This window comes from Wyeomyia smithii, chromosome 2 (genome assembly GCF_029784165.1).
Source record: "Wyeomyia smithii strain HCP4-BCI-WySm-NY-G18 chromosome 2, ASM2978416v1, whole genome shotgun sequence".
NCBI lineage: Eukaryota > Metazoa > Arthropoda > Insecta > Diptera > Culicidae > Wyeomyia > Wyeomyia smithii.
The window spans coordinates 76788696-76814184 of NC_073695.1; the positions used below are offsets into that span (position 1 = coordinate 76788696).

Consider the following 25489-nt stretch of genomic DNA (forward strand, 5'->3'; position numbering starts at 1 on the left):
ATTCGGCTTCCCCTTAAAGCTTGAACTAATGGCATGTGATCGGATACACTATACTGTGATCCATTTTTATTCCGACTCCTTCATATTCGCAACGATTGCACTAGCAGCTGAGTGCAACTTAAACAGTGTAAACAATACACATTGAACAAATTTCATCCAGATGTTCAATAGAAAATACTCAATGAGTAGAAAGCTACAGTCATTTGAAAATGATGCCTTTTGATTCCGTACACCTTAATCTGAGGAGCCTGCGAAAAACACCGCGGTGAAATCTGAAAAATCTCTACGGAGAAATAATGAACTGGTGTGAGCTTTATCACACGAAAGGACACCACGCACAATAGCTATACAACAGAGCTCACTGCAGTGCTTTTACTTTGTGTCTCTTAAGCATATTTCAAATGAGGGAAGCATCTAGGTAGGAAAGTAGATTGTGTTTGGTTGCTTTGCTACTCGAAACCGAAAAAAGTAAATCGAATTCGAATGATATCTCAGCAGTGCGTACCGTGGAATACTTCTGTGTATTTCAACTAAAGAGATTTAGAAGCTTCTTAGCCGCAAGGATACAGATTCCGCTTTGATAAGCGAGTGGTCGGGGGTCGAATCTTAAAAGTATCAGGCTATTTGGTTGTCAATGTCTTCAACATGGATTTATTCTCAGGCTCTCCACTCATACCCTTCCTTCAAGCTGAATTCTATGGTACCGCTGACTTTCATCCTAACAAAAAAGTCCCTCTTATAATAAAACTGTTTCGAGTAACGTATAATAGTTCTCTTCTGGGAATTGTAATTATGGCGCGGTCTTGGCTGGAAGAACGAGGTTTCGATAAGACTCCTTCCTCTTGACAAAATAGGTCCTTCTTATAATAAAACTGATCCCAGGAATATATATCCTCTACAGGGAATTGTAATTGGCGATACTGGCACGGGGAAAGAGGTTTCGATAAGATTCCTTCCTCTTGACATAATAAGTCCCTCTTAGAGTCAACCTGGCCAGAGAGGAACGTTAGGTGTAGCCTCAGTTCAGGGAATTATAATTTGGCGATATTGGTAGGACAGAAAGAGGCTCGGTATACTAGAACAGTAAGCTTGATACGAAAGGATAAACTCTCACACACAAGCAAGGATATGAATGAAAAGCGTATCATTTACTTCACGGTACGGCCAACAATATTAAGTGCGGAGTACACAAAACACCTGAGCAATATCACAATAGACCAAATGTCTCTGGTCGCAGTGGTGAGTCCACACAGAGGAAAAAAACTAAAGTGATTCACCGCCTTGTTTTGCTTGGCTGTGGTGTAAGCAGCAAGTGAGGTTATTTTTCCTGCGAGCGGCAAAAGCACAGCACAAATAAAAAAAAAGAATTTTGGTGCAAGAAATTGGTACAAAAAAAAAGAAGTGAGCGGTGAATATTCACTCCGTTCTTCCCATATATTGAAGAAAATAACAAGCCTGCAGTAAGGGTAAATATTATTAAAGCAGAGTCGGAAAATGGTGTTCTGTTGTTGCTGGCATGCTTGGTTTCGCTCTTTTGCTTTTTGAATGCTCATTAAACTATATTTTGTTAAGGAGGCAGAATTCGAACAAGTCATATATATCATAAACAAGTCATATAAGTCATAAAGCACTTGTAGAAATACTCTATCTCTACAATTTGTCCAAACATTGTTGAAATTGCCATAGGTACATGTCGTGATCCGGAGAGCAAGCGGATGCTTGAGAATTTCCCTCGACGCTATCCATTGGTAGTCCACTAGCAGCCAGCGGGTTATCGGCTGCAGCCTGCATTGGGTCCGGTTGAGTGAATGATGAAGCATAACATGCTTGTATCAACCCCGGCACTGGCCGCCTGCACGCAGCATGTCCAGGTCCTCCGCCCTGTACATCCGTTGCCGAATCGATGAGGCCCTCCGCGCCATCCATAGTCCTTCCTCCGGTTTGTGTGTCGTCCAGTCCCGCTCGCGTTCTCCTCTTCTACTTGGCTAGAGTTGCCATTGCGTCCATCGCTGTTGAAAGTATCCGCAAGAATGAGCCTTTTTCCAAAGGTGCGTTTTTTTAATACGCTTTCTAAAAGTCACCAGTTGCAGAATGTGGAGCATATGTATATCTATATGTTGAATCATATGAACCCATGGACTCATCGGAGCGTAGTCCAATAAAAACAAACGCACCGGGCAGAACGGAGGAGATGGAGCATGAGGATGATTTCAACCTCGACAGCGAATCGCTGGACGGAGGACCCTCTGCTTCATCCTTAATCCTACTTTCTCCACAAGGGAATGACGAAAGTCAAATGGACTTAGTTCCCGGTCCACAGACAAGGCCCGATGACGAAGGGAAACCCGAATCATCGGCACCATTTGTCAAGCGACTTTCAAATGCGCAAAGGCGGCGACTGAGCAAAAATCTTCGCTCCGGTCTCTCGTACGAAGAAGCCAGGAAGCTGGCCCTCCTTCCAAAAGAGCAGCCTGCTCAATCGAACCAAGTTGCCGTCAAGCGACAGCGGTCGGACGACTTGGTGTCCCCAAACACCAGTACTAAGTGTCCACAGCCTAAAAAACTGCGGAACGGCACTGGTTCGGGTTCGAAGCCGCTCCCGAAGGCCACATATAGGGACATGGTGGGAGCTATAAGCCTTGCGGTTACTTCTGCTACCCACCCCAGCTCCCTACTCACAACGGACCAGCTTCAGGCTGTCCGGACCTCCATCCTCGATCACATTGCGGACCAGGAAAATCCAACCACAAAGCCCAAGTTTAACGGTTGCCATCTAAAAAATGGCTTCCTGCAACTTGCCTGTGCCGACAACGACACAGTGCAATGGTTGGAAAGGGAGGTACCTTCTCTCGTACCATGGGAGGGAGCACAACTTCGTGTATACCACATGAAGGATCTGCCGAAGGCCAGACGGTATGTCGGTTACTTCGCGGACAGTGCGAACTCTCCGGACGAGAAGATTCTTCGTTCACTCCAGAATCAGAACGACCATCTCTCTACCAAAATGTGGCGAGTCTGTAACCGCAAATTGGTAAAGACCTTGGTCGAACTAGTTCTGGATATTGACGAAGAATCGGCCAAACTCGTTTAGAGTAGAAATAATGAACTGCACTACGGTTTCGGCAAAGCACGCATCCGGAAGGTAAGCGGAAGGCCGAACGTCACAGGCAGGAAAGACTCCGTCGCGATGTCAGGGAAGGTACCTGCGGGTAACTTCTCCGGGAGTACTCTGCCACCACCCAGGCAAAGCGATCCTGCGAATGGGCTAAAGGTTCGCGTGGGAAACTCCTCCGGGAGTGCCCCACAACCACCCAAACGCAACCCTGCGATTGGGAAGGTACGCGTAGGATGCTCCCCCGTGAGTGCCCTGTCACCACCCAAACAACGCAACCCCGCGGCTGCTCGGACGGTTCCGCCGAAGACTCGCAAGAGTGTGAAGCATCAACCACCGAAAAGTCGCACCCCCCGGAGTCAAAAACCGCCACAGTGTGCGCGACGACCTTCTGTTGCCAATCGACTGCTGCAACCGAAGCCGAACAGTGAGGAAGAGCAACTTCCATCAACCAGCCAAACCGCTGTTGGCAGCCGTCAGCCAATACCAGGATCATCTTCCGATCCGGACAAAGACGGCAACTTCACTGCAAAGTGAGCAGCCTTCGCTGCTTGCAAGCGAATCTCCATCACGCAAAAGGCGCCTCGGGTGTTCTTTGCAGGAGATTCGCCAAAGAGCAGCTAGCGGCTGCTTTCATCCAGGAGCCGTGGATCAACGAATCCAAAGTTCTCGGACTTAACGCTCCTAACGGTAGGTTAATCTACTGTGACACGCAGTCCAAACCAAGGACTGCAATTCTGCTAAATAGAGAACTAAATTTTTTACCTATTACAGAATTTATCCAACGCGACGTCGTTGCCGTCACGGTTGAAGTACCGACAACCAGAGGAAAGCAGGAAATGGTTGTCGCGTCGGCCTACTTCCCGGGCGACCAAGGTGATATACCGCCACCCGAAGTTGCTGCGCTCGTGCGGTACTTCAAGGCCATCAACAAGCCGTTTCTGATCGGCTGCGATGCCAACGCTCACCACACGATCTGGGGCAGCTCGGACACCAACACCAGGGGTGAGTACCTACTTGAATACCTTACTTCTAACGATGTCAATGTATGTAATGTAGGGAATAACCCCACTTTTATCAACGCTATCAGACAGGAGGTCCTTGATTTCACTCTGTGTAGCGCCTCTATTTCTGAAAGGATAAAATATTGGCATGTCTCCGATGAAACTAGTTTGTCGGACCACAGACACATCGTTTTTAATATAGAGGCTAACCCTCTGAAAAGAGAGCTGTTCAGAAATCCTAAGAATACAGATTGGGAATCCTTTAAGGGACACCTGATCGATTCACGAACTTTCAGTTACAGCAACATTCGAAATTCAGTTGACCTGAATTCGGCAGCAAATGATCTACAAAACAGAATCATGGATGCTTTTGACGCTAACTGTCCACTAACACAGCGGTCAGTATGCCGTGACGTACCCTGGTGGAATGATCAACTTAGTGACCTTCGTCGGGAAACTAGGCGGTTGTTCAACAGGGCGAAAGTCACGTCTAACTGGGACGACTACAGGGCGTCCCTCACTAAGTACAACGCCGAGCTACGCAAGGCTAAACGGAAATCCAGAGTTAGTTTCTGTGAAAGAATCCAAACTCTGCCGGAAGCTACGCGGCTCCAAAAGGCGATGTCCAAAGACCATACTAACGGTTTAGGACAGGTGAGGAAAGAGGATGGATGCCTCACTGTCATTACCAAGGAAACGCTGGAGGTTCTTATAAACACCCACTTTCCTGGATCGACAGAGACCGAAGAACTGAATAGTGATGGGTCGCGGCAGGACAATTCGAGACATATGGCGTCTCGGGAGTCCATCCTGCTGGCCCGTCGACTGTTCACGGAAGCTTCAATAGGTTGGGCTCTAAGCTCATTCGACCCTATGAAGTCTCCTGGTCCAGACGGCATACTACCCATCTTTCTACAAAAATCGGCCGCAGTTATCATGTCCAAACTCATCAACCTCTTCAGAGCCAGCTTTATCCTGGGCCATATTCCGGATAACTGGCTGAAGGTGAAGGTAGTGTTTATCCCCAAAGTTGGGAGAAAGGACAAAACCCTACCTGAAACTTTCAGACCCATAAGTCTGACTTCATCGCTTCTCAAGTTGATGGAGAAAATAATGGATAAATATATCCGTGATGAGTTTCTTAAAGACTCCCCGCTGAACAGGAACCAACATGCCTATCAAAGCGGCAAGTCAACAGAAACTGCTCTTCACAGCTTAGTGACGTTGATCGAAAAGTCCCTAAGTTATCAGGAGACGGCGTTATGTGCCTTTCTTGATATTGAAGGGGCCTTTGATAACACGTCCTTTGCATCAATCGATACGGCTCTTTCTAATAAGGGAATCGACCAAACTTCAAGGAACTGGATACACGCAATGCTCTCTAGCAGAGTGATCACAGCAACCTTGGGAGATTCGTCTGTAACAATGTCAGTGGTCAAGGGGTGCCCGCAAGGAGGAGTTCTCTCGCCCTTGTTATGGTCACTAGTTGTCGACGCACTTCTCAACAAGCTTTCACAGCTTGGTTACGAGGTCATTGGATACGCCGATGACATCGTCCTCATCGTCAGAGGTAAAGATGACGCAACTCTGTCGAGCCGAATGCAAACGGCTCTGAATACCACCATGTCATGGTGTTTACAGGAGGGTCTAAACATAAACCCCTTAAAAACAGTCCTAATTCCATTCGGCAGACTATGGACGATCTCCATCACTCCTCCAATACTGAATGGAGTTAGACTGGGCTTCAGCAATGAAGTCAAATATCTCGGAATTATTTTGGACAAGAAACTGAACTGGTCTGCACAACTGGATCATGCCGCTAAGAAAGCGATCTCAGCGATCTGGGCCTGCAGAACTCTGTTCGGTAAGACCTGGGGACTAAAACCAGACTTGGCACTCTGGTCTTACAAGACCATTGCCCGACCAAGAATCACCTATGCTGCCCTAGTGTGGTGGCCTAAGGTGAACTAAGTGACTGCGCAAGCCAAACTCAAAAAAGTTCAAAGACTTGCATGTCTTTCGGTTACCAGCGCTATGCGAACAACTCCAAATGCAGCCATGGAAGCTATGCTTTGCCTACTACCTCTACATCTTCATGTGAAAAAGGAAGCAGAGCTTGGCGCTCTAAGGTTGCAAAGGAGGAAAACCATACTTGAAGAGGACCAAATCGGCCACCTTCGCATACTTAGGGAGTTCAAACTAACTCCGCTATTAACCACAGTCTCCGACTGGATGGACGTTAGGACCAACATGGATATTCCATATAGAGTGATTGAAACAAACCGCTCTATGTGGAACAATGGAGGGCCTAATCTTCCACCTGGCATCGTCAATTTTTATACGGACGGCTCGAAAATGGGATCCCTAACGGGATCTGGTATATACGGACCCGGTATCAGGGAAACGTTTTCCCTGGGAAAATGGCCCACCGTTTTTCAAGCAGAGGTATATGCCATATATATCTGCGCAAAAATATGTCTGCAACGCAACTACAGACATGCGAAAATCGGTATATTCTCGGACAGTCAAGCAGCACTACTAGCACTTAAGTCCGTCAAATGCGCTTCCAAACTTGTTTGGGAATGCATTGAAACTCTACGGGAACTTTCCCGACAGAATTCAGTTTTTCTGTTTTGGGTGCCCGGACACTGCGGAGTCGAGGGTAATGAACACGCTGACTAGCTAGCAAGACAGGGATCAGCTCAGCGGTTTATTGGTCCCGAGCCGTTTCTGGGTACGTCCATTACCGCTATCAAAAGCGAACTTGGGAAAGGCTAGAAATAGTATCCCAATGGCAACAGGCACAGGGTTGTAGACAAGGCAAACAGTTTATCTATCCGAACCCTGGAACCGCCAGAAAGCTACTTAGTCTAAATCGTAGTGACCTATGGATAATCACGGGACTCCTCACCGGACACTGTCCCGCTTTTTATCATTTAAAGAAAATCGGCGTAGTGTTGAACGACACCTGCCGATTCTGCAAATCTGAACCAGAGAGTTCAGAGCATTTGCTTTGCTCTTGCGAAGCTCTTGCTTCCTCTAGGTACAACTTCTTAGGAAGTTACCTTTTAACTCCATACCAAGCATGGAGCTCCAATCCCAAGCAGGTCATTAGTTTCATCAACTATGTTGTACCTAATTGGGGTACAGGTTTACAACAAAACAGTTCTACTCCATCAATGAGTACGAACATTCCGTAACCTGTGCACAGCAATCGGGGCCCGCCACAAAAGACAATCAGCAAGAATGTCGCAGTGGCATTTCAGTACCCAGTGCCCTTCAGGCATACAGAGATGTATATCTATCCCCACTCACAGTTGCTGCATATGAAGCACATACAACTATACATTTTATTCGAGCTCTGCCATTCCCGCATCTGCGTGTACGCTGCTGGTTGTTTATTGCTCTAAGGCAATGAAGATATTTGTAGGGAGGTTCAATTTATATTTCTAGACTAGGAAAACTAAACAAAGTAATGTACGATTATTTATTTTATTTATTATTATTTTTTTTTTTTATACACTACATGTCAACACCACAGTACAGTGTAAAATTCAGGCCAAGCTTGTAAAAACGGAAGAGCTACTCTTTTGGTACCTACGAAAATAAAACAACTCTGGCTATGGGACTATAGCAATTTTAACATTACAATGTTCAGACAAATTGCGCTTCATACATGACTTGTTTGAATTATGCCTCCTTAACAAAATATAGCCTAATGAGTATTCAAAGAGAAAAAAAGCGAAACCAAGCATGGGTGCTGGTAAGAAATGGAGAGTCCTGTATACCAAAATTTCAGCAGAGTTGGTGGAAACGTCAAAATTGGAAATAAATATTTGTCCTCTTTCCAAAAAAGGCGCTAGAGACACCAAAATTATAAATAACAATGCGCCTCTTTTTTATATGGACTGATGAAAACGCTGTGTAACAGACCATCAAATTGGAATTGGTAGTAGATATCTACTTCAGAGTCTTCGGCAAAACCCTAATTGATAACTACTCATTTCTTGCATAATTAACCTTGTATATTTTTTTCTAGGTACATCGATTCTAGTAATTAAAATTCCTTCAAAATCAACATAGGCCAAAGTATGTTATGTGTGAAAGATAACGATTCTCTAGTTTCACCAAACAGGGTTTCTGACGGCTTCGTTAAGTATTGTCGACCGAGTTTGCCTAGCTCTACTGTTTTCCATTTCACTTAGAAACTCGATAGATTTTATCTTATTTTGAACATTAAATTTTTTTTATTCGCATGAATGAATAACTTAATTGAACACATGTTTATTGTTTTTTAATCAGAAATGCAATTCAGCTTCAACGCATTCAGATATTTCATGCTGCCTGAGAAAACATTCACGGAACAAATTTACAATAGTAACAATTTTCCCTACAAATACACGATTCCTCAACTTCAAATATCCCAAGTTTCGTCCCACTACAGGGAGCAAATAACCCATGCTCTTTGAATACTTACGGTAAATGAGATTTACTGGATGAATATCAGAACAAATCTTAGTTTCGAACAAATGTTAGGTTCCCTTCGGCACAGCACATTGATGATGTTCTTGTTGCCAGAGCAAAGGGAAACTTTTTGTTGTTGCACCGCAAAAAATAAATAAATAATAGATTTTTTGTTTTTTGTTGTTGAATAATGTAACTTACAGAAAATTGTTACTTTTTTTGCAATAAAAAAGGTGCTACACACTTTAAAAATTCCAAAATTTGCTCTTTTTTTCTCGGGCAAAAAGGTATATAACCCCTTAAGTGACTGGAATGACAGTTTTGAAAGTAACTGTTATGGACAAGTTTTGCAAAATGGCGTCAGTGTTGTGTAGTTTAAAAATAACAAATCAAACTATCAGGAAAACCGAAAAAAGAGACGTCAACTTTCTAAAATTATTGAGGAGGCAAAATGATACGTTGCCCCTGGGAAGAAATATTGGGGGGATGGGGGATGTAAAAAAGTGACTTGTCTCCCCAAAGATGGCGCCTATGATTAGATGTATTATTGATGTAATAGCGATGCATACTTACTATACTTACTATAGTATGTAATAATGTTATCATATAATTCTAGAAGCTGGATTAGGAGATTTCTAAATTGATGCAATTAGCCGTACTTTTTCATAACACATAATCAATTTGATACCAGTATAACCCAAACTGGCTCTATGGCCGAAGTCGATTGCGAAAAAGCTATAAAAGTCATAAAATTACGCGCGAAAGCCCAATAATAAACCAAAAATTTCGTAAGTTCGTAATGTGTTAAATGCTTACTAAACTCATTAACTTAGTATCAAAGAGTACAAACAGCGGAACAAAAAAAGGAACAAAGAAAAAGTCTTAGTGGTATAATCCTTACAGCTTATCAGTTGAGATAAACTTGTCTCTCTACCAACGAAAATTTCAACCAACCAACCTTCAACGCCATGTATAAAGGTTAGAAATTTTCTGTCAGGTTTATTTTGATGTTTCATCCCCATTTCATGCGAGACACCACACGTAACATGCAAATTAAGTGCAATGGTTGCAATAAGATACGTGTGTATACTAATAATTGTCATAATACGGTTACCAACATGTCTGCAAACAACCCACCGTTGGTGGCATCATGCGGACTGCTAATTACTATTTTGAATTAGTAGAAGGCGCTTGTTTGATTTTGCGAGCTTTGAATATATTCACAGTTAAGCTCACATACTCACCGAGTACAATCAAATACAGCTGCAGGCTCTTGACTGGCAGGGTCGACAACTGGCACTCGTAAATGCCAGTGTCTTTCCGCTCGGTCCACTTGATATTCAGGATCCAGTCGTCCGTTTCGTTGTTATGCAACGCCTGAAAGCGTTGATCGGCCGTGTATGTGTAACGATCCACGGTCAAAATGTGCAGATCGTTGTGCCGGATCCAGGACACTGTGTAGGAGCCGAGATTTTCCACTTTGCAGGTCAGAAACACCGGATCACCTTGGCGGACGGTTGCGTTTTTCGACGCTGACGTCACGAAATATGGTTCCGGTCGGGGTTGCGGTGGTTTTGGTGTTTCTGTCGGCCACAAGTTGGGCCGGTACAGACCGTCCGTGAAATCTATCGAGACAGAAAAAAAGGAAGAGAAGATGAAAATTATTCATTTAGTAGAACATTGGTGTTGCTGCTCGGTTTCAATCGGTGCCGTGTACGGCGACAGTGATACGCTATTACTAATGTGATACATTTTGAGGGAACTGAGGTGTAAACATTAGACAGGCAGGTGCTTGGCCTCTCAAGTGGTATTTTTTATTTTTGTAAAATGTGGGAGATAATAAATAGAACGTCAACGAAGCTGTGCGAATGAATATTTCATCTTGACGGAACAATCATTTTAGGACACTATATGTTTATATTTCTTGGTACAACAAACTTTTACCCAAATAATTCAGCATGTATAAATGATAGCAATATACAAGAAATGACCTCTACATTCATTGTGTTATGGCCTAAGTTTATAAACAAAATTTATAGCACAATACCTACTTTGAGAAAAATATAATCATCTGACGCAATGGTCCATAAATGTCAATAACTTTACCAACAAATAAATAAAAGTCCAATGGTATCGATTAACTGTTATAACTAGCCTACTAACTCTCTGGATTAATTTGTTAATTGAAGATCATAACGATAAGTGACGTTACATTAGTGCTAATGTGTATCAATCATGATGGAATAGGTAAACATAAACACACCGGTAGAGTCACGTTTAACTAACCGACCGGATCAAAGGCCTGCCACTATGGCGTGCGAAGTGCTGCGTGTTAGGTAATTTGAAAACAAACTAAAAATCCCTCTACACGCGAACCACGCCTGTTGAGCGCGAGAAAATTCGCTATCCACAGCGCAGTGGATGGTTCGCTAGGGGGGCAATAAAAAATTTCGGTATTATTGTAACTAAGCTAGGGGCTGAGATAAAAATGTAGCCATGTGTATTATTCTATACCAGTTTACCTCGATGACGTTATCCGCTGTTTGGTTTAGTGAAAATGTGTCGAACAAGAATGTTTATGTTGGATTATAAGAGTTAATGTCTAATTAAGGGAGGAATAATGTCATGTTTTTTATTTGCATTCAAAAAGTACTCGTGGTCTGTCTGACAAGGTATACCCAGAGTTGGACTGACGTATAAGTTTTGTTTAGAACAGAACAAATGGAATAGATTTCCGAGCTAAATGCAGTTCTATTGCCGTTGAATAAATTAGTGCTTACTTTCATCTAGAGAACGTCATATTGAAGCCAACCACATATTACATAAAGGTCGAGCTATGTTTGCGTTGAAAATTACATCTGTGATTGTAGAGTGCACCGCAATTGGAACCAGCGGTTTGTTTGGTGTACTGAATAGCCTGTCCGAGTATCATTTATTCTATGTTTCGTAGAATTAAAGAACGATGAATGAATGCAGTAACGGGATGCTTGTTATACGAAATAATTTATTTTCGAAAGCTTGCTGAGTGCTGAGTAAAAAGTGGGATGCAGTTTTTTTACACAATGCTTATTATGACCATGAAATGAACATGCTAAAAAGAAGGAAATAGGATAGCAAACGGCTTCGGTAGTGGTTTTCTTCGGCAGGTTTCTGCATAAGATTGCCATCTTAAAATAAAAAAATACATGTTCATTCGTATTTCTGTTGATAACAAAATTTTCCACAGTAAAATATGTATCTATCGTACCAAATCCTCGCTTCTGAATTCGGATTTGCGCTTGGGCTTAGATTTGATTTTGAATCTGGCTCTCTAATTTGGATCCGAATGTTCATTCATGTCTGAATATGTTTCAGCTTTTAGATCAGGATCCGGATCTGAATTTGAGCTTTGATTTAGTTTTAAATCTGCATCTACGACTGAGTTGTGTGCAGGAACTGCGTTTGTGGCTGAATCTGTATTTGGATTTCATTTAGGATCTGAATTTCGATCTGGATATGGACTTTGATTTTAATTTGTTACTGGACTCATAATGAATATTGATCCAGATTGAACTAAGATTTTAATCCAAATTGGAATTTGAACTATACATATTGAGATTTGAACTTGGATCTGAAAGCTTCAGATTTTTGGATTTTTGAAATTGGATTTGAATCTGGCTCTAGCTCTGTATTTAGATCTTAATCTGTAATTGGATTAACATCTGTACTTGATTTAGTTTTTATACTGGATCTGGAACTGATCCAGATGTGAACCTCCATCTGTGTGTGGATTGTAATCTGAATCTCGGTTCAAATTGCCAAATTAATTTGTATTTGTATCTAAATATGTTAATGGGCATGGATTTGAAAATTGAATTGCATAGTAAAAAAATCTGAATATTACACGTCACATACATTATATCTTATTGGATCTCATCAGAACGAAAATGCTTTAAACCTGGGAAGGGAAGCAATTCGTTTACACAGTATATAAGTAGTATTACCTATAAGACATTGCGTCTATAACGGTTCAAGTAAAACTGTTCCATATTGATGAGTCGAAGACGAAACGCATCGGATAATCTATTACATCATCATTTAAATTTCAGTTGCTTCTGACGTAAACCACGATTTTGCTTGAAAATTATGTGCAGTATCATTTAAATTTGAGGGGAATGTCATGGAATTTTCTATTATAAGCGATTTGACATAAATTTTGGATCTTTTTTCCAACTGTGAACTGTGGAATTGACATCTGATTTTCTTTTGTTAGAACTCGGTACATACAATCTGTATTTGATTCCTTCGGATGGTTGATCTTTCTCGGTGAGAAAGATCAACCATCCAAAGGGAATAAAATTATACGGTGACTAAAACCTCAAATAACTCAAATAATCTGTATTTGAATTTAAAATTAATAAGAATTTTAATTTTATTTTATTGAGTATTAAATTAGAAATTAACAACATGTCGCTAATAAACTGGCAATCGCACTCCCGATGTTCATTTCCATTGTTCTCGCAACACTGCAATCATCTCATGTCGTTTTCGTTTTCGTGGTGTAGCTACACTTTTTCCGTGCTATACTTTGCGGCTTCAAATAAAACATTTTCAGTGTCATTGCATTGGTATGCGTAATAATGGGATAGCTGTCAATTCATTTTGTTTTGGTCATTATTGCATTCGTCATTTCGTCTCGTTTCCATTTCATATGTCCATCTCGCCAATGTGCTGAAAAAAATCTACTTGACACTCCACCACGTGGAACGAGAACCAAAACAAACCAGTTTTGACACATACGTGTGGATGTGTTGGTAACTTCCTACAGTAGACTCTGCTTTTTTCGGGTGTCGTCAGGGACAGAAAAAGTGTAGGGAGAGACAAAAAAAGGGTAGTCCGAAAAGTCAAATAAAACATTTTCGGTGTCAAAAGTGTCGCTTGAGTGTAGCTGCACCGCGAAAACGAAAACGACATTAACAGCCACAGCGCTGTCAGTCGTGTTAACAAAAACAAACAAATGTTAGTTGATAATGCAGTCCACCGAGCTGTTCCAAATTTTTTTTTTTGTTGGGATTTTAAATTGGGTAATCTGTTAGATGAATATCATCTGGTGTCCGTACAAAAGCATATTACTCGAGATAGGAACTATGGATTTGAATGATTCTTTTTCTATTTGTTTTGTTTTTTTTTTCTGTGTGAGGTCACAATGCCATAAAAATAACAAAAATCAACTGAAGAAGCAATGAATCGTTGAAAATTAATTTTCAGGTTTTCCCGCCTTTCACTGCAAGAACAACGCCATCAGATTACTATGATTCTAGGCTGCATACAATAGTCAACAAATTGGGTTGTTTAGCAACTCACGGATTTCTGATTTTTATGTATCACGGACGAACTGTTATTGTAGCGATTTTGAGCAGATTTCGAGCAGTTTTTATTCGTGATGTGAAAATTGAATGAAAACGATAGAAAATTTTTGAAAAACACGTATCGGTCAGAAAATGCAGCTCCTTAAGATGATTTAAAAACCTGATATAGCTCAACAACCCAATTCAAGCTGTTGTGGCGTCGTTGTCGTGGCGGTTGTAAAGCAAACAAACACGTGTTGATGACTTACATACAATAATGTGAAATTAGTTTTACCTTTGTTATACTAAACAAAGGTTATAAAATCGGTCGAAAAATGCAAAATAGATCCAAGGCCCGGAGGGCACGATATCATTTCTTATCACATGATTGAATTTGCAACAGCAGCATGCTGTAGCAGTGTTGCTGGAAAAATTCAATGGTGAACCGTTCGTCAGACATTCAATCAGTTTGGGGTGAAAAACTTTTTCTACAAGCATCGTAGCGCCTTACAGTCTTCAGAAGAGTTTTTCACAGGAAAATTTCCTACAAATATCATGTATCGATATATTTTTAGAAGCCAACTGGATATCTCTAGAGAATAAGTTTTGAAAAAGTGGATTTTTCCATATAAAATCGTATGGAAACTTTAACAATCGGGCGCAAAAATATAGTTCCACCGATCGATCTGAAAAATTACATGGTTGTTATAGGACCCATCAGGAACACGAAAAGTGCACGGGAGCGAAAAAATAACACCATCGTTTTTTTTCCATATAACCATGTCCCAGTCTAATGTGTATGTGTTAATAATGTGTATGTGTTAATAAATTACCCTTTAGCTTTTTCTTAAAAAATTAAATTAGATTTTTGAGGAAACTGCAATGCACACTTAGTTCTTTTTCTCGCTTGCGAAGCTTCCGTCCTCATTTCCTTCAAAATATATATATCAAATTGTACGTTGAACCCAGATATGCGAATAATATGAAACTTTACGGCTTTTTACAGCATTGTGGCAAAATCTGATCTCACAGTGTGCAAATGTAACACAATTAGCGATGCAGATATTTCGAAAAGCTTTACCAAAAATGTATAGACCTATTTACGTACGAATGTGTTAGTACCTCCCGTTGAGGAAAACATAAACAAATCACTGTTTTGTTTGCGATGCTACGTTTTGAACAGCTGGAAAAATTTTCAGTTGAACACTTATTTTATGTTTTAAATTCGGTTCTGAATATACTTTTCACTCGTGACCAGGAATCTAAAGTAGCTGGTGAACGTAATCGGCAAAATAAGGAAAAAGTGCTAAAAAATTGTGAACATCGAGATGCGATGATTTACAGTTTGGATGAAACTAAAGCCACTTTACATGGTTATGCACGTTTACTAGCGTACGCAGGTGGAAAGTAACTTATCTCTATGATATGATACTCTATGCTATTTTTATATTGCTTTTTAATTTAAGACTGAGTGCAAACAGAGTATCCACGTTATTCCACTTCTCGTTATTGCATCAAGCTTGATTTCTGATTTTATCATACAGCCTAGGTCTTCGAATAAAATAATGTTCTCAACTACACTCTGAAAATCCAAAATTCTCAAATGTCGTGGAAAACGTTCATTTTCAGATAATGCAGATCGAGATAGAATTAAATTGACAACCTTCATCAATAGTTATATTTTTTCCCTGTATAATTCTGAACTATAATTTTCGAAAGCAGATTTGTTTCAATTTGTAGAAAATACTAGATGCTGATTCATAATTCTAGGTCCTGCGGTTTCTAAAAATAAAGTGAATGTGATATTCAAACCTGGATTATCGGGATTTAAAAAATTAGAACTACATTGAACTACCATACATAATTGCTGTTCTAGTATGAAATCAGCAGCATTGTTATCTATTACTATTTCCCCACGTTCGATTATTTAAAAAAAATTGAGTTGCTTTTAGCCAGCATTTAAAAATTGGTTTGTGATCGAAAAAATAAAACTCATATACTCCAGTGATAACATCCATAATATTTGCGAAAACCACGTCAAGCTTTAATTCAATGATCGTCTTCGGTTCAGCCTCTGAAAACTATCTTTAAAATTCATTTCATTCATTATTGGAATTGGACTTACATTGGTATACGATTTGAAATTGACTGGCCTAATATGTATAAAATATAACAAAGGTTTCTACACCACTAGGTGGATTGATTCAGGTTTTATTAATAAATTTGCTGATATCCACTCAGAGACGTCATTAAGTTTTATACGCACATACACCAGCTATTAACCTGATTCAGTTCTAAACTGTTTAATCCGTGAGGAAGTATTTATAATACCGTGAATTTATTCCGTCGTGATTTCGGTGGGTAACGATTGTAGTTGTGATTGTATTTCGCTACTGAAATGAACCGAAGTACTTTCAACATTTGAAGCCAACAGCCAACAAATCGCAGGAGCAAATGACAAATGTGATTCGCATCGTTTGTAAAATTTGAAAATAAAAACTTATTCTTGCAATTCTGCTAACGACGTGTTTTGGCTTGAGTTGTAATTATCTTAACCGCTTGCGTTCACTTTAGAGTAAAGATAATTGATGGGCAAATAGACACCGGAGATATATTCGGAAATAGAACGACAAAAACGGTAAAGGTCATGCCCGCACGCAGACTAGTAATTTACTAAATGTAAAAATAGTGAAACGTTTTGCTTTTGCCAATTTCAAATATTACGGTTACGGCTATTATCTTATTGGCTTACAGGCCAAAAATATATTCCATTATGCAAAGCACTGTAGCTAATCTTATTTTTTTTAATTTGGATGAGATCCCTATGATACAATCAATTTTACGTTATATAAATTAGGAACGCTAATTTAACAGCAATTTGACACAGAATTTCGTATATTTTTAAACATTTGACTCATGGTTTTAGATTTGTGTGGCTAATTAATCCTGAGTAAATCATTTCTGCATCATTTGAAAACAATTCTTTGACGGAAAATAAAAGTCGTTTCCAATTTCAGTCGTTCAGTGACAGCGTCGCACGCAATCCACATTAGTGAACAAGAGATCATTTTATTTTAAAGACGTACTATTGTTGGTATATTTGTTCAGAAGGAAGGTGTTTTCTGAGATGTGAGCTGTTTAGCTCCTCTGATCCGTTGTTTCGTGGCACAGCGAGATCGAGTGTAAAATTATGTTCTTCTATCGTCTAGAGTTTTTACGGTGGCATGAGAAATCATCCTTGGCTGGCTTGGTTATACTTTCACATTCAGCTTCAACGTTAGAACCGAGAGATATATTCTAGCGCTATATGTTTCTCTCATAACAAAGCGGATGCGGTTTGGTTTTGACTACAGGTTTAATGTGAATAAACCTCATTTTATGTTTCTCTCGGTCGCGTAAAAATAGATATGGTGTAAATAACAAACAACGAAATGATAGTATTGTCAAAACTGAAAACAAAAATATATACCGATAAGAATTTGGTTTCTACTAGTCGGCAAAATAGTGCCCTGCTAATTAGTCAAACTCTGATGTGACTCGTATGGAGCGGTACGTCATCGGTTTGGCCAGCTCGAGTGATGTTGAAATAAGATGTGTTTCTGGCGGCGTCAAGAGTTTGATTACTAAAACATGGACAGACGGTAGTCTGTCCTGTCCAGGCACGGAGAAGATTACCGATGATGTGTGATGTGCTTCTCTGTCATGTTGGCTTCTCCATCGGAGATGGCGCCATGACGATGTGCGAAAAGATTTATGCACCGTGACGGCTCAAGAAAACTGTACACACCCATAACACATGTCCCAAGTTGAAGTTCCTAATGAGGAATGCGTGGTGTTGATGATGGGTTTACGTGTTGGGTGTTTCTGGTCCGTTCTCTACTGGAAGGTGGACTCCCAATCCGAAGCAGCCGATACAAATTTACGGGTGGAATAGAGCTATAGTACGTACAAATGAACCGTATAATTATAGCCTAATATGCTGTTTGAACAGCTGTATTTTGCAATCTATTACTTCATTAGGTCGGCAGTCCTAGAATTGAATCACGGTCATGAATAACTATTTCGAGTATTTTTGTTTATAACTTCGCCTAAAAAGCAATCTTGATGTATTGCAAAAAGAATTAAGAACGTCAAATAACCTAAAGTCGTTTGAATGGAACTTAGCACACGTATGTGACTCAGAAAACTGCGTATTTTCTGCGGGTGTACAAATTTATTAGACTTACGCAAAAGTGAATTTCTAAAAGGGCGTGCGTATTTTGACACTGCCTTCATTCAAATAACTCACCAACCTTTGGTTGTAAGAAAAACTGGCTGCTAATGAAATGTAGGAAATGGTTACTGCAGACAGCATGTGCAGTAGGGAAAACGAAAAATAAGCGAACTGGAAATATGATACAGATTTGGAAAAATATACCGCATCCCGACGGGACTTGAACCCGCAATCCCGTCGGGATGCGGTATATTTTTCCAAATCTGTATCATATTTCCAGTTCGCTTATTTTTCGCTTTCCCTACTGCACATTCTGTCTACTTAATGAACTTGTGTGTTAACGGGTACATGCCGTTGTTAAAAATAGAAAATTAATTCAAAAAATGGTTACTGTCTTCAGAAAAACACGAATGAATCCATCTACCGGTGTGATCTGGCCTTTCTTAATACGATATCTCTTATTTGTTAAAAACATTTTACCATATATGTTTAAATTCTTAATAAAAATATATGTACAAGTCTGATGATATTTTTCGTTCTGAGAACAAATTTTATTTTACTGAAAATAATATTTTTTGATAACCAACTAGACATAAAATGTATCCAATATCTGTTTATATAAAATATGAGGTACTGTAACGCAGGTAATCTTGTTAATATTCAAAATAAATTAAAAATCTATTCTATCAACAGCTCAACAAAAAAAAAAAAAAAGTTCTTCCCTTCGTTTCTGAAGTGTATTAGACTGTAGAACGGCAGAATATCATTCACTATGAGTATTTTTAGAGATAGGATAATGTTCAAAGGACAGAAAACCAGACGCCATTTTGAAATTCAGAATAACGACCTCCGGTTCCTCAAATATAAATATTTTCAGAGCCGGGGTGATGCCTTGAGGCAGAAAAACGACCCCGAAAGATGAGACCCAAGATACCTCCTGTTTTCGCAAAACATCCTAAAATAATCCAATATAATCTAACATGAGTATATCCGGAATCGGAATATTGCTCAGAAACTAGGAATCAACTCCCGACATCATTTAGAAATCTGACATGGCAACCTCGCGTTACTTTTTTTAAGAAAATTTATGTACTTTGAGTGATAATTGATTTATATGAGGTAAATTGTGATATTTGAGAAGCGAGTTATAAAATATAAGAATTAAATCATTATTTTGAAACCTTTTAAACGCCAAAAACGATATAAAATGTGAAATTTCATAACGCAGTTGGTCTAATCGATATTTTTCCTTCTGCATTCGACTGTAGAATGGCCTAATAACACCAATAACCATTATGGGTATTTTCGAAATCGAGACAATGCCCATAGGCTGAGAATCGACTCCTGACGCCATTTTGATTATTCAGATGGTACCTTTAGGTTTCTGGAAGACAATCTAAAATGGCCAAATATTTTCAAAAACATGATGACGTGCAGAGACCAGAATCCAACCCCAGACGCCATGTTGAAATTCGAGATGGCCAATGTGGGAATTTTAGCTCTGTGTGTTCTAAGAATACTGGTGTTGTATGTTATGCTGTAAGACATTGATTGTTTGAAGTGATTACGCACATACACACTTGCATGCGTGAGAACAAGTAAGAGCGTGATGCATAAACATACGAAATCCAATATAAGCACACAAACATTTAGCCACACATATAAAAATACATTACCACATACAAACGTACTTACACACACTCTCGTATATAGATACATTAATACGAATAATAAAAGTATATACTCTTTCTTTTTTGATGATTCATGATTTATTCTCAAATACTTAAGTATAAATAACTTTCGACAGGAACGTCTCGTTTTGATTGTTTTTTTTTTAATAACAATTCAAATGTTTAGCAAAATATTACTTTTAACTAGCACGTTTTTCTTCGTAACTTTTATATTCACTAGCATAATTGCGAATAAATTAGGTATGTTTCTGATGGATGCCTTTTAAGACGTCAAACTGGAAAGAAACGAAAGATTATAACTTTTCAAACAATCGAATGCATTCCTGTGAAATTTATTGCACCTAGCCACCAACGCTTTTTTCATAGACTTGAATGGGTTTCTCGTACACATACTGTTGAAGCGACGCAACCGGCGAGCAATTACTTTGCGGTACTTTGACGGGTTTCGACAATGGCTAGAGGCAACAAATTCTACAGGAATGTTTTAAAAGTAAAAATCTTTTTTGAGCAACTATTTATAGAACATATTAGGGTAGCTGTTGCAACATTTTATTCAAACATCTTTAAAAGCGATAGGACTTTGATGATTATGCCACTCTGAAAAGATGTGCGAATGGAGAAAAAAAAGTGAAAAAATTTATATACCGAGAATTTTAGAGGACTTTGATAACTTTTTTTTAATATATCTTACAGTTTAAGAATTATTTGATATTTTTGTAATTAGTGCTGGCATGCATTGAGTAAAAGCCAGTCACTACTTCAAAACTATAGCAATAACTCTGCTGTTTTTAAATATGCTTTAAAATTTAAACATCCATCATCACTCCAGGATGATTGATCACTTCCTTGTTTTGGTGAATTCGTAGTGAAACTATGCTGCTTGAATAAATTTGAACAGTCTAAAACGATTTAAATGAGTTTATAAATGTGAGACGCAATTTGGGGGCGAACATTACTTATCCAATAATCCAAAGTTGCATGTTACGTGACGTCTTGGGTTGTCGTTAAGATGCAAACATATAGTACGCTTTTGAAACGATTGGGACTCTACATCGTCTTTAGGGAAAAATTGAAAAAAATTAAAATAATAATCGTTGTATTCATTATTTATTCTTAAGAACTAGAATAGGAACAAAATAAAGAAGCTCTACGTATCTCAAGCTTTTTGTTTTGTATTTGCTTGAACCGACTGTTTGTATGCAACAAAAATGGCTAAAAATACAGTTTATTTTTAAATAATATTTTAGTACAGAATAGCAGAAAATGCATGAATAGTAGCAATGCTCAAAACAATAAGGAAATATAACAACAAATCCCAGGCTCTACGAACGCTCTCTAGCATAAATTTTAAAAAAAGGTAGAATGATCAAAGTCACCCCGGCTTATGATACTTATGTTTGTATTTCACTTTACACATTTTGAGAATTTGAACTCAATGCACAGAATGCTACATAAGCTGCTTAAAATTGGTTTCTTGTCCTATGGCAGCTTCTGGTGCAGTTGATATTCAGTTTTTCAGAAAGAAGCGCAATAGTTTACGAATGAAAACATGGATCATTTCCACCTGGAAATTTTTCTGATATGTTGACTATAAATCCAAGGATATCAAACATATATCAAATTTAAAGTTATAGAAAATTATTGAGAATAGTAATGTAATTATTTTTTCAAGTTAGATAATATGGCTTTACAACATTACGGAATGGTATGCACTTTTTGTTGTAACATCTTAATCAGCCAACAAATCTACGAAGCTACCTGCTTAACTTAAAACCACATGCATTGCAGAAACTTGTACGATGTGAAAATGATAAATGAAATGAAAATAGAGGAAACTAAATGTGTATGTGAGTAATCGGAATAAAAAAAGCGAACTGAACTTAATGATTAAATCATAGTTGCGATTAGACATGTAAGGTACCAACTTTTACATTATTGAATTTTACCTCAAAGGGATTTTACAGCCCGCCCTTGTACCAAAATGAACACGAGTTAAGAAATCTTCTAAAATCAAGGTTATATTTTCTTTGTTCTAACACGTACCGTGATGGGTTGGGGAAAATTACGATTAGCCCTCTAGTGCCCAAGTTAATTTCTAGACGGGCTTCGGTAAAATCACTATGAATCATTATAAACACTTTTTAAGTATTTATTGAAGCTTTTTAGAACTACGACTGAAGTCCGCCAAATGGCGGCATTGGGCACTAGAGGGTTAATCCTGTTGAGATTAAATTCCTCCTTGCACTCAGGTGGCGGGACGGGCTGGGTACGAAGCTTTATAGATTTATTGAGGTTAGCTTCTAACGTCTCATAACGAAAAGGGTTGGGAGGAAATCCTGGTCACGATACCAAAATGTTGGGTCCCGGATTCTCGAACGGGTCTGGGGAATCACTTTCTAACTTGTAAAATTGAATGCAATGTTTTTGCAGGAACAGCAGAACGCGGGACGGATATCTTCCCATTTGAACGACTTTTCTTTTACACGGTCAGCGAAATGATACCGGTATCGTGTATTATTTCACTGCCCTTGTAAAATAAAAGTCTCTGGAACAGTCTAAAGATACTGACTAATCAATGACTAAAATAACATCATTCAGTGAAAGAATAGTTCACGTTGTCTTTTTTATCAGAACATTTTATTTTCTCTGAGCTGTGCCATATTCATTGAATCTGTCCGTTGGCTCTCGTGGTGACTATTGAGTTCTAATTTATGCGAGACTTGATAATTATACTGTGTATTCCCATTTTAAAACGTTTTCGATTATGTAATGCACTAAAATGATTTCCGCGCAGAGAGTTAACAAAATATGATAAAAAACATAACATGTGATGTGAGCTAAAACATCAATTGTAAAAAAATTGGAACACCTCAAGTCAACTAACAAACAAAATGCATATAACAAAAAGTATAGCTGGAAAACGTTTTACGCTTTATGTTGCGCTCAGTTTAACTCCTATTGTGAAACCGCATTCATTATTTTTTGTTCTATGGAGAGACAGTTTTTTAGTATTCGGTTCATTTTTCTATATAAAAGCATAAAATTATGAAAAAAATTGAGTGAAGCATTTCTTTTTCAATCGATTTGAATTTAACCTTTCGAACCAATGTCTCGTTGCTCTTCATCACCCTGCTGTTTGGTAGTACCTAGAGGCTGTCAAAAAATCATGTCACCGCTCGTTTTCAATATAATGCTGTAGGCGGTGCCATGTTAAAGTTGTTACTGGTGCGTGCGTCGTATTCCATGCCCGATGTCATCATCAAAACGACGTGACAGTTAGTTCGCGCGAAATTGGCATGCGATAGAAAACATTTTTATTCGCTTGTTGTCTTTCGTCGATCAGTGAAGATAAAGTAGTCGTTATGGTATAATTACATCCTGACTAATATTAGGTCGGCGATACCAAAGGTGGAGGAAGCTTCCTTTCGGTGCAAAAGCAGCACCCAGGGGAAATATTTTTCAGATACCGCAACCGCAAATGCGTGGTTATTGTATAGAAGATTCCGTAAGCAAACGGCAAGAGAAATTGGGACAATCGAACGTGCGAATCTTTGGAAATTGGAAACTGGAGCCAATAGCGTGGAAAAGTGTCTGTTGGCTTTTGTCATCGTCCATGTTGTTCGTTCAGTGCCAAGGAAGGACAAATCGATTTCTATTGTGGTAGGTATGTTATTTCCGAAATGTAACCACGTTGGTCTCTTCGGATTTAATCTACTGAATGATGAAAGATATTTGGCACCTGCGTAGGTTAAGTTTTTGAATTCGGGTTATTTCGTAGTATTAACGGATGCATTGTAGAGAAAACTCCGACTCTGTTCATATATTGATTTACACACTTTAAATATTTTACTTGAAATCTACGTGTCATGCTCTTGAAATATGTTTTTATACATAAAATTACGACTGCCAAACATGCCTTAATTACTGGCAGATGCGAACGAAAAGCATTACGTAGCTTACCTAATGTGCTTATTAACACGAGCAACAGTGTCCTGGTGATGAAACTACACCGTGATGATAGTTGGCTCGAATAGCAGTGCTTGATTGGATACATAATTTGAATTCCTAGCTAATTACTGACACACAGGATATGCACACATGCAGAAACCCCAACGCAAGAATGGAAAACAAACATTATCACTTTGTAAGTAGATTTAACACTTCTTCTATTATTTCGTTCCATTTACTAACACGGTGGTTTGTGCTTTAGTGTACAGAAATAATTAAAGCAGACAGGAGTGCAACTACAACAACAAAATTGAATGCTCGAATAGCAACATGAGACATTAACTCTTACACTGTCATTATTTGCCCCCAATCCTCTGCGACTCAGACACTTCAACGACCTTCATTAAGCATAAGCCAGACTCCTGTGGGAATACATAATATGCCGCAACTGGTAGATGATATCTCGCGTTGCCGAAAGCCGCATACTATCCACTTTACTGGATCCGCTTCGTTGATCCCACTTGTTCGGTCGGTCGGTTCGACAGTAGAATTTTGCGTACTGACACTTTTCGCCGATGCGGTTCCGTCGCCGCCATTGAAATGTAGCGCAATTAATTAATTAATGTATAATTAGACCTTTCTCAAAACAACAAAGCACTGTATGCAGCAACAGTACACAAAACGAAACTTCGTGAATATACTGTGAGAGCAAACACGCATTAACTAACACATACTTGAACTATTTTCTTGGTAAACCGCCGCCGAGAGTATTTTAAATCATCAACAATTGAACTCCCATTAATCAATTTTATTAGCACCACAATTATTCAACCTCAAAATCAGCCCTCCTCCAATTTCACGTTTCACACTTTTCCGTTTAGTGGCTGTCATCGCAAAAACGCATAAATTTTCCTGCCCATTACCAAACCACCGGGCAACGGAATAGATCAGCTTCGACGGTTATTGAAGCATTAGCGCTGGTGTCCATTCACACGCGGCGGCACTGGTCTGTCTAGCTGGGATCAAACGAGGGACCTTAAATAAACCAAACGAACGCGCGCGCGGGCCAAAAAAAATCAGCCGTGCTACTGCGGCGAGAGCTAAGCTGCAAATGACTAAAATTAGCCAGGCGCATGCAGATCGGGGTTTCAGATCAATTTTTGTGCTCTCTCTCGAAGTTAACAGTTGCTGTTACTGGGGCAAGTTTAGTAGTTTGCTGTATATTGTTCTGATAGTTGTGAGATTTCAGAAAATATACATGAAAAGTTGGGAACGAATTTCTCAAAACAATGGACAAAATCATAATGTTTGAAGATTGGCTATTCAAAGAATGAAATATAATCAGACTTTTGACGTAGAACTACGTTTTACTTTAGCCTGCTACATAGGGATGTTAATAGGAAAACTATTAACGAAAAGGGGTCGAAAAATGTCCCTTCTTAAATGCTTATGAATCGCTTTGTTTTCAACCGATTTCCTTGATTCTTGCAGCAATTGATTGGAAAATTATACACGCATTCACCCAAAAGTAGAAAAGTGTTGATTGATTCTGCGAACTATTGTACTATTGAAAATTAGCAAGCCTTGTTGAAACAAAAATTACGTCCTCTGATTGGTCGCTTGCTGTCTTTCCCAAAAAAGGTCGATAGAATAGTATAACTAGTTAGCCGCATCGTAGCGAATTGCGGAAGTATCAGCAGCGGGTTGCGCCAGTAAACAAATCACATCAC

At 39.2% G+C, this 25489-nt stretch overlaps 1 protein-coding gene across 2 annotated transcripts in view; it reads right to left on the minus strand.

Annotated features, from left to right (window-relative positions):
* Window positions 1-24855, minus strand: part of LOC129725095 (zwei Ig domain protein zig-8-like) — a 32487-nt gene extending 7632 nt beyond the window's left edge. Inside the window, exons 1-3 of one of the 2 annotated variants that reach the window (XM_055680520.1) lie at window positions 24109-24855; window positions 23772-24055; window positions 9825-10205 (exon numbers count right to left, since the gene is read on the minus strand). In XM_055680520.1, the coding sequence (XP_055536495.1) occupies window positions 9825-10205; window positions 23772-23865 (475 nt within the window). In that variant the 5' untranslated portion in view covers window positions 23866-24055; window positions 24109-24855. Of the gene's footprint in view, window positions 1-9824; window positions 10206-23771 lie in introns of both variants that reach the window. The other variant, XM_055680519.1, reaches the window with a different exon arrangement.
* Between the last annotated feature and the right edge of the window lie 634 nt (window positions 24856-25489).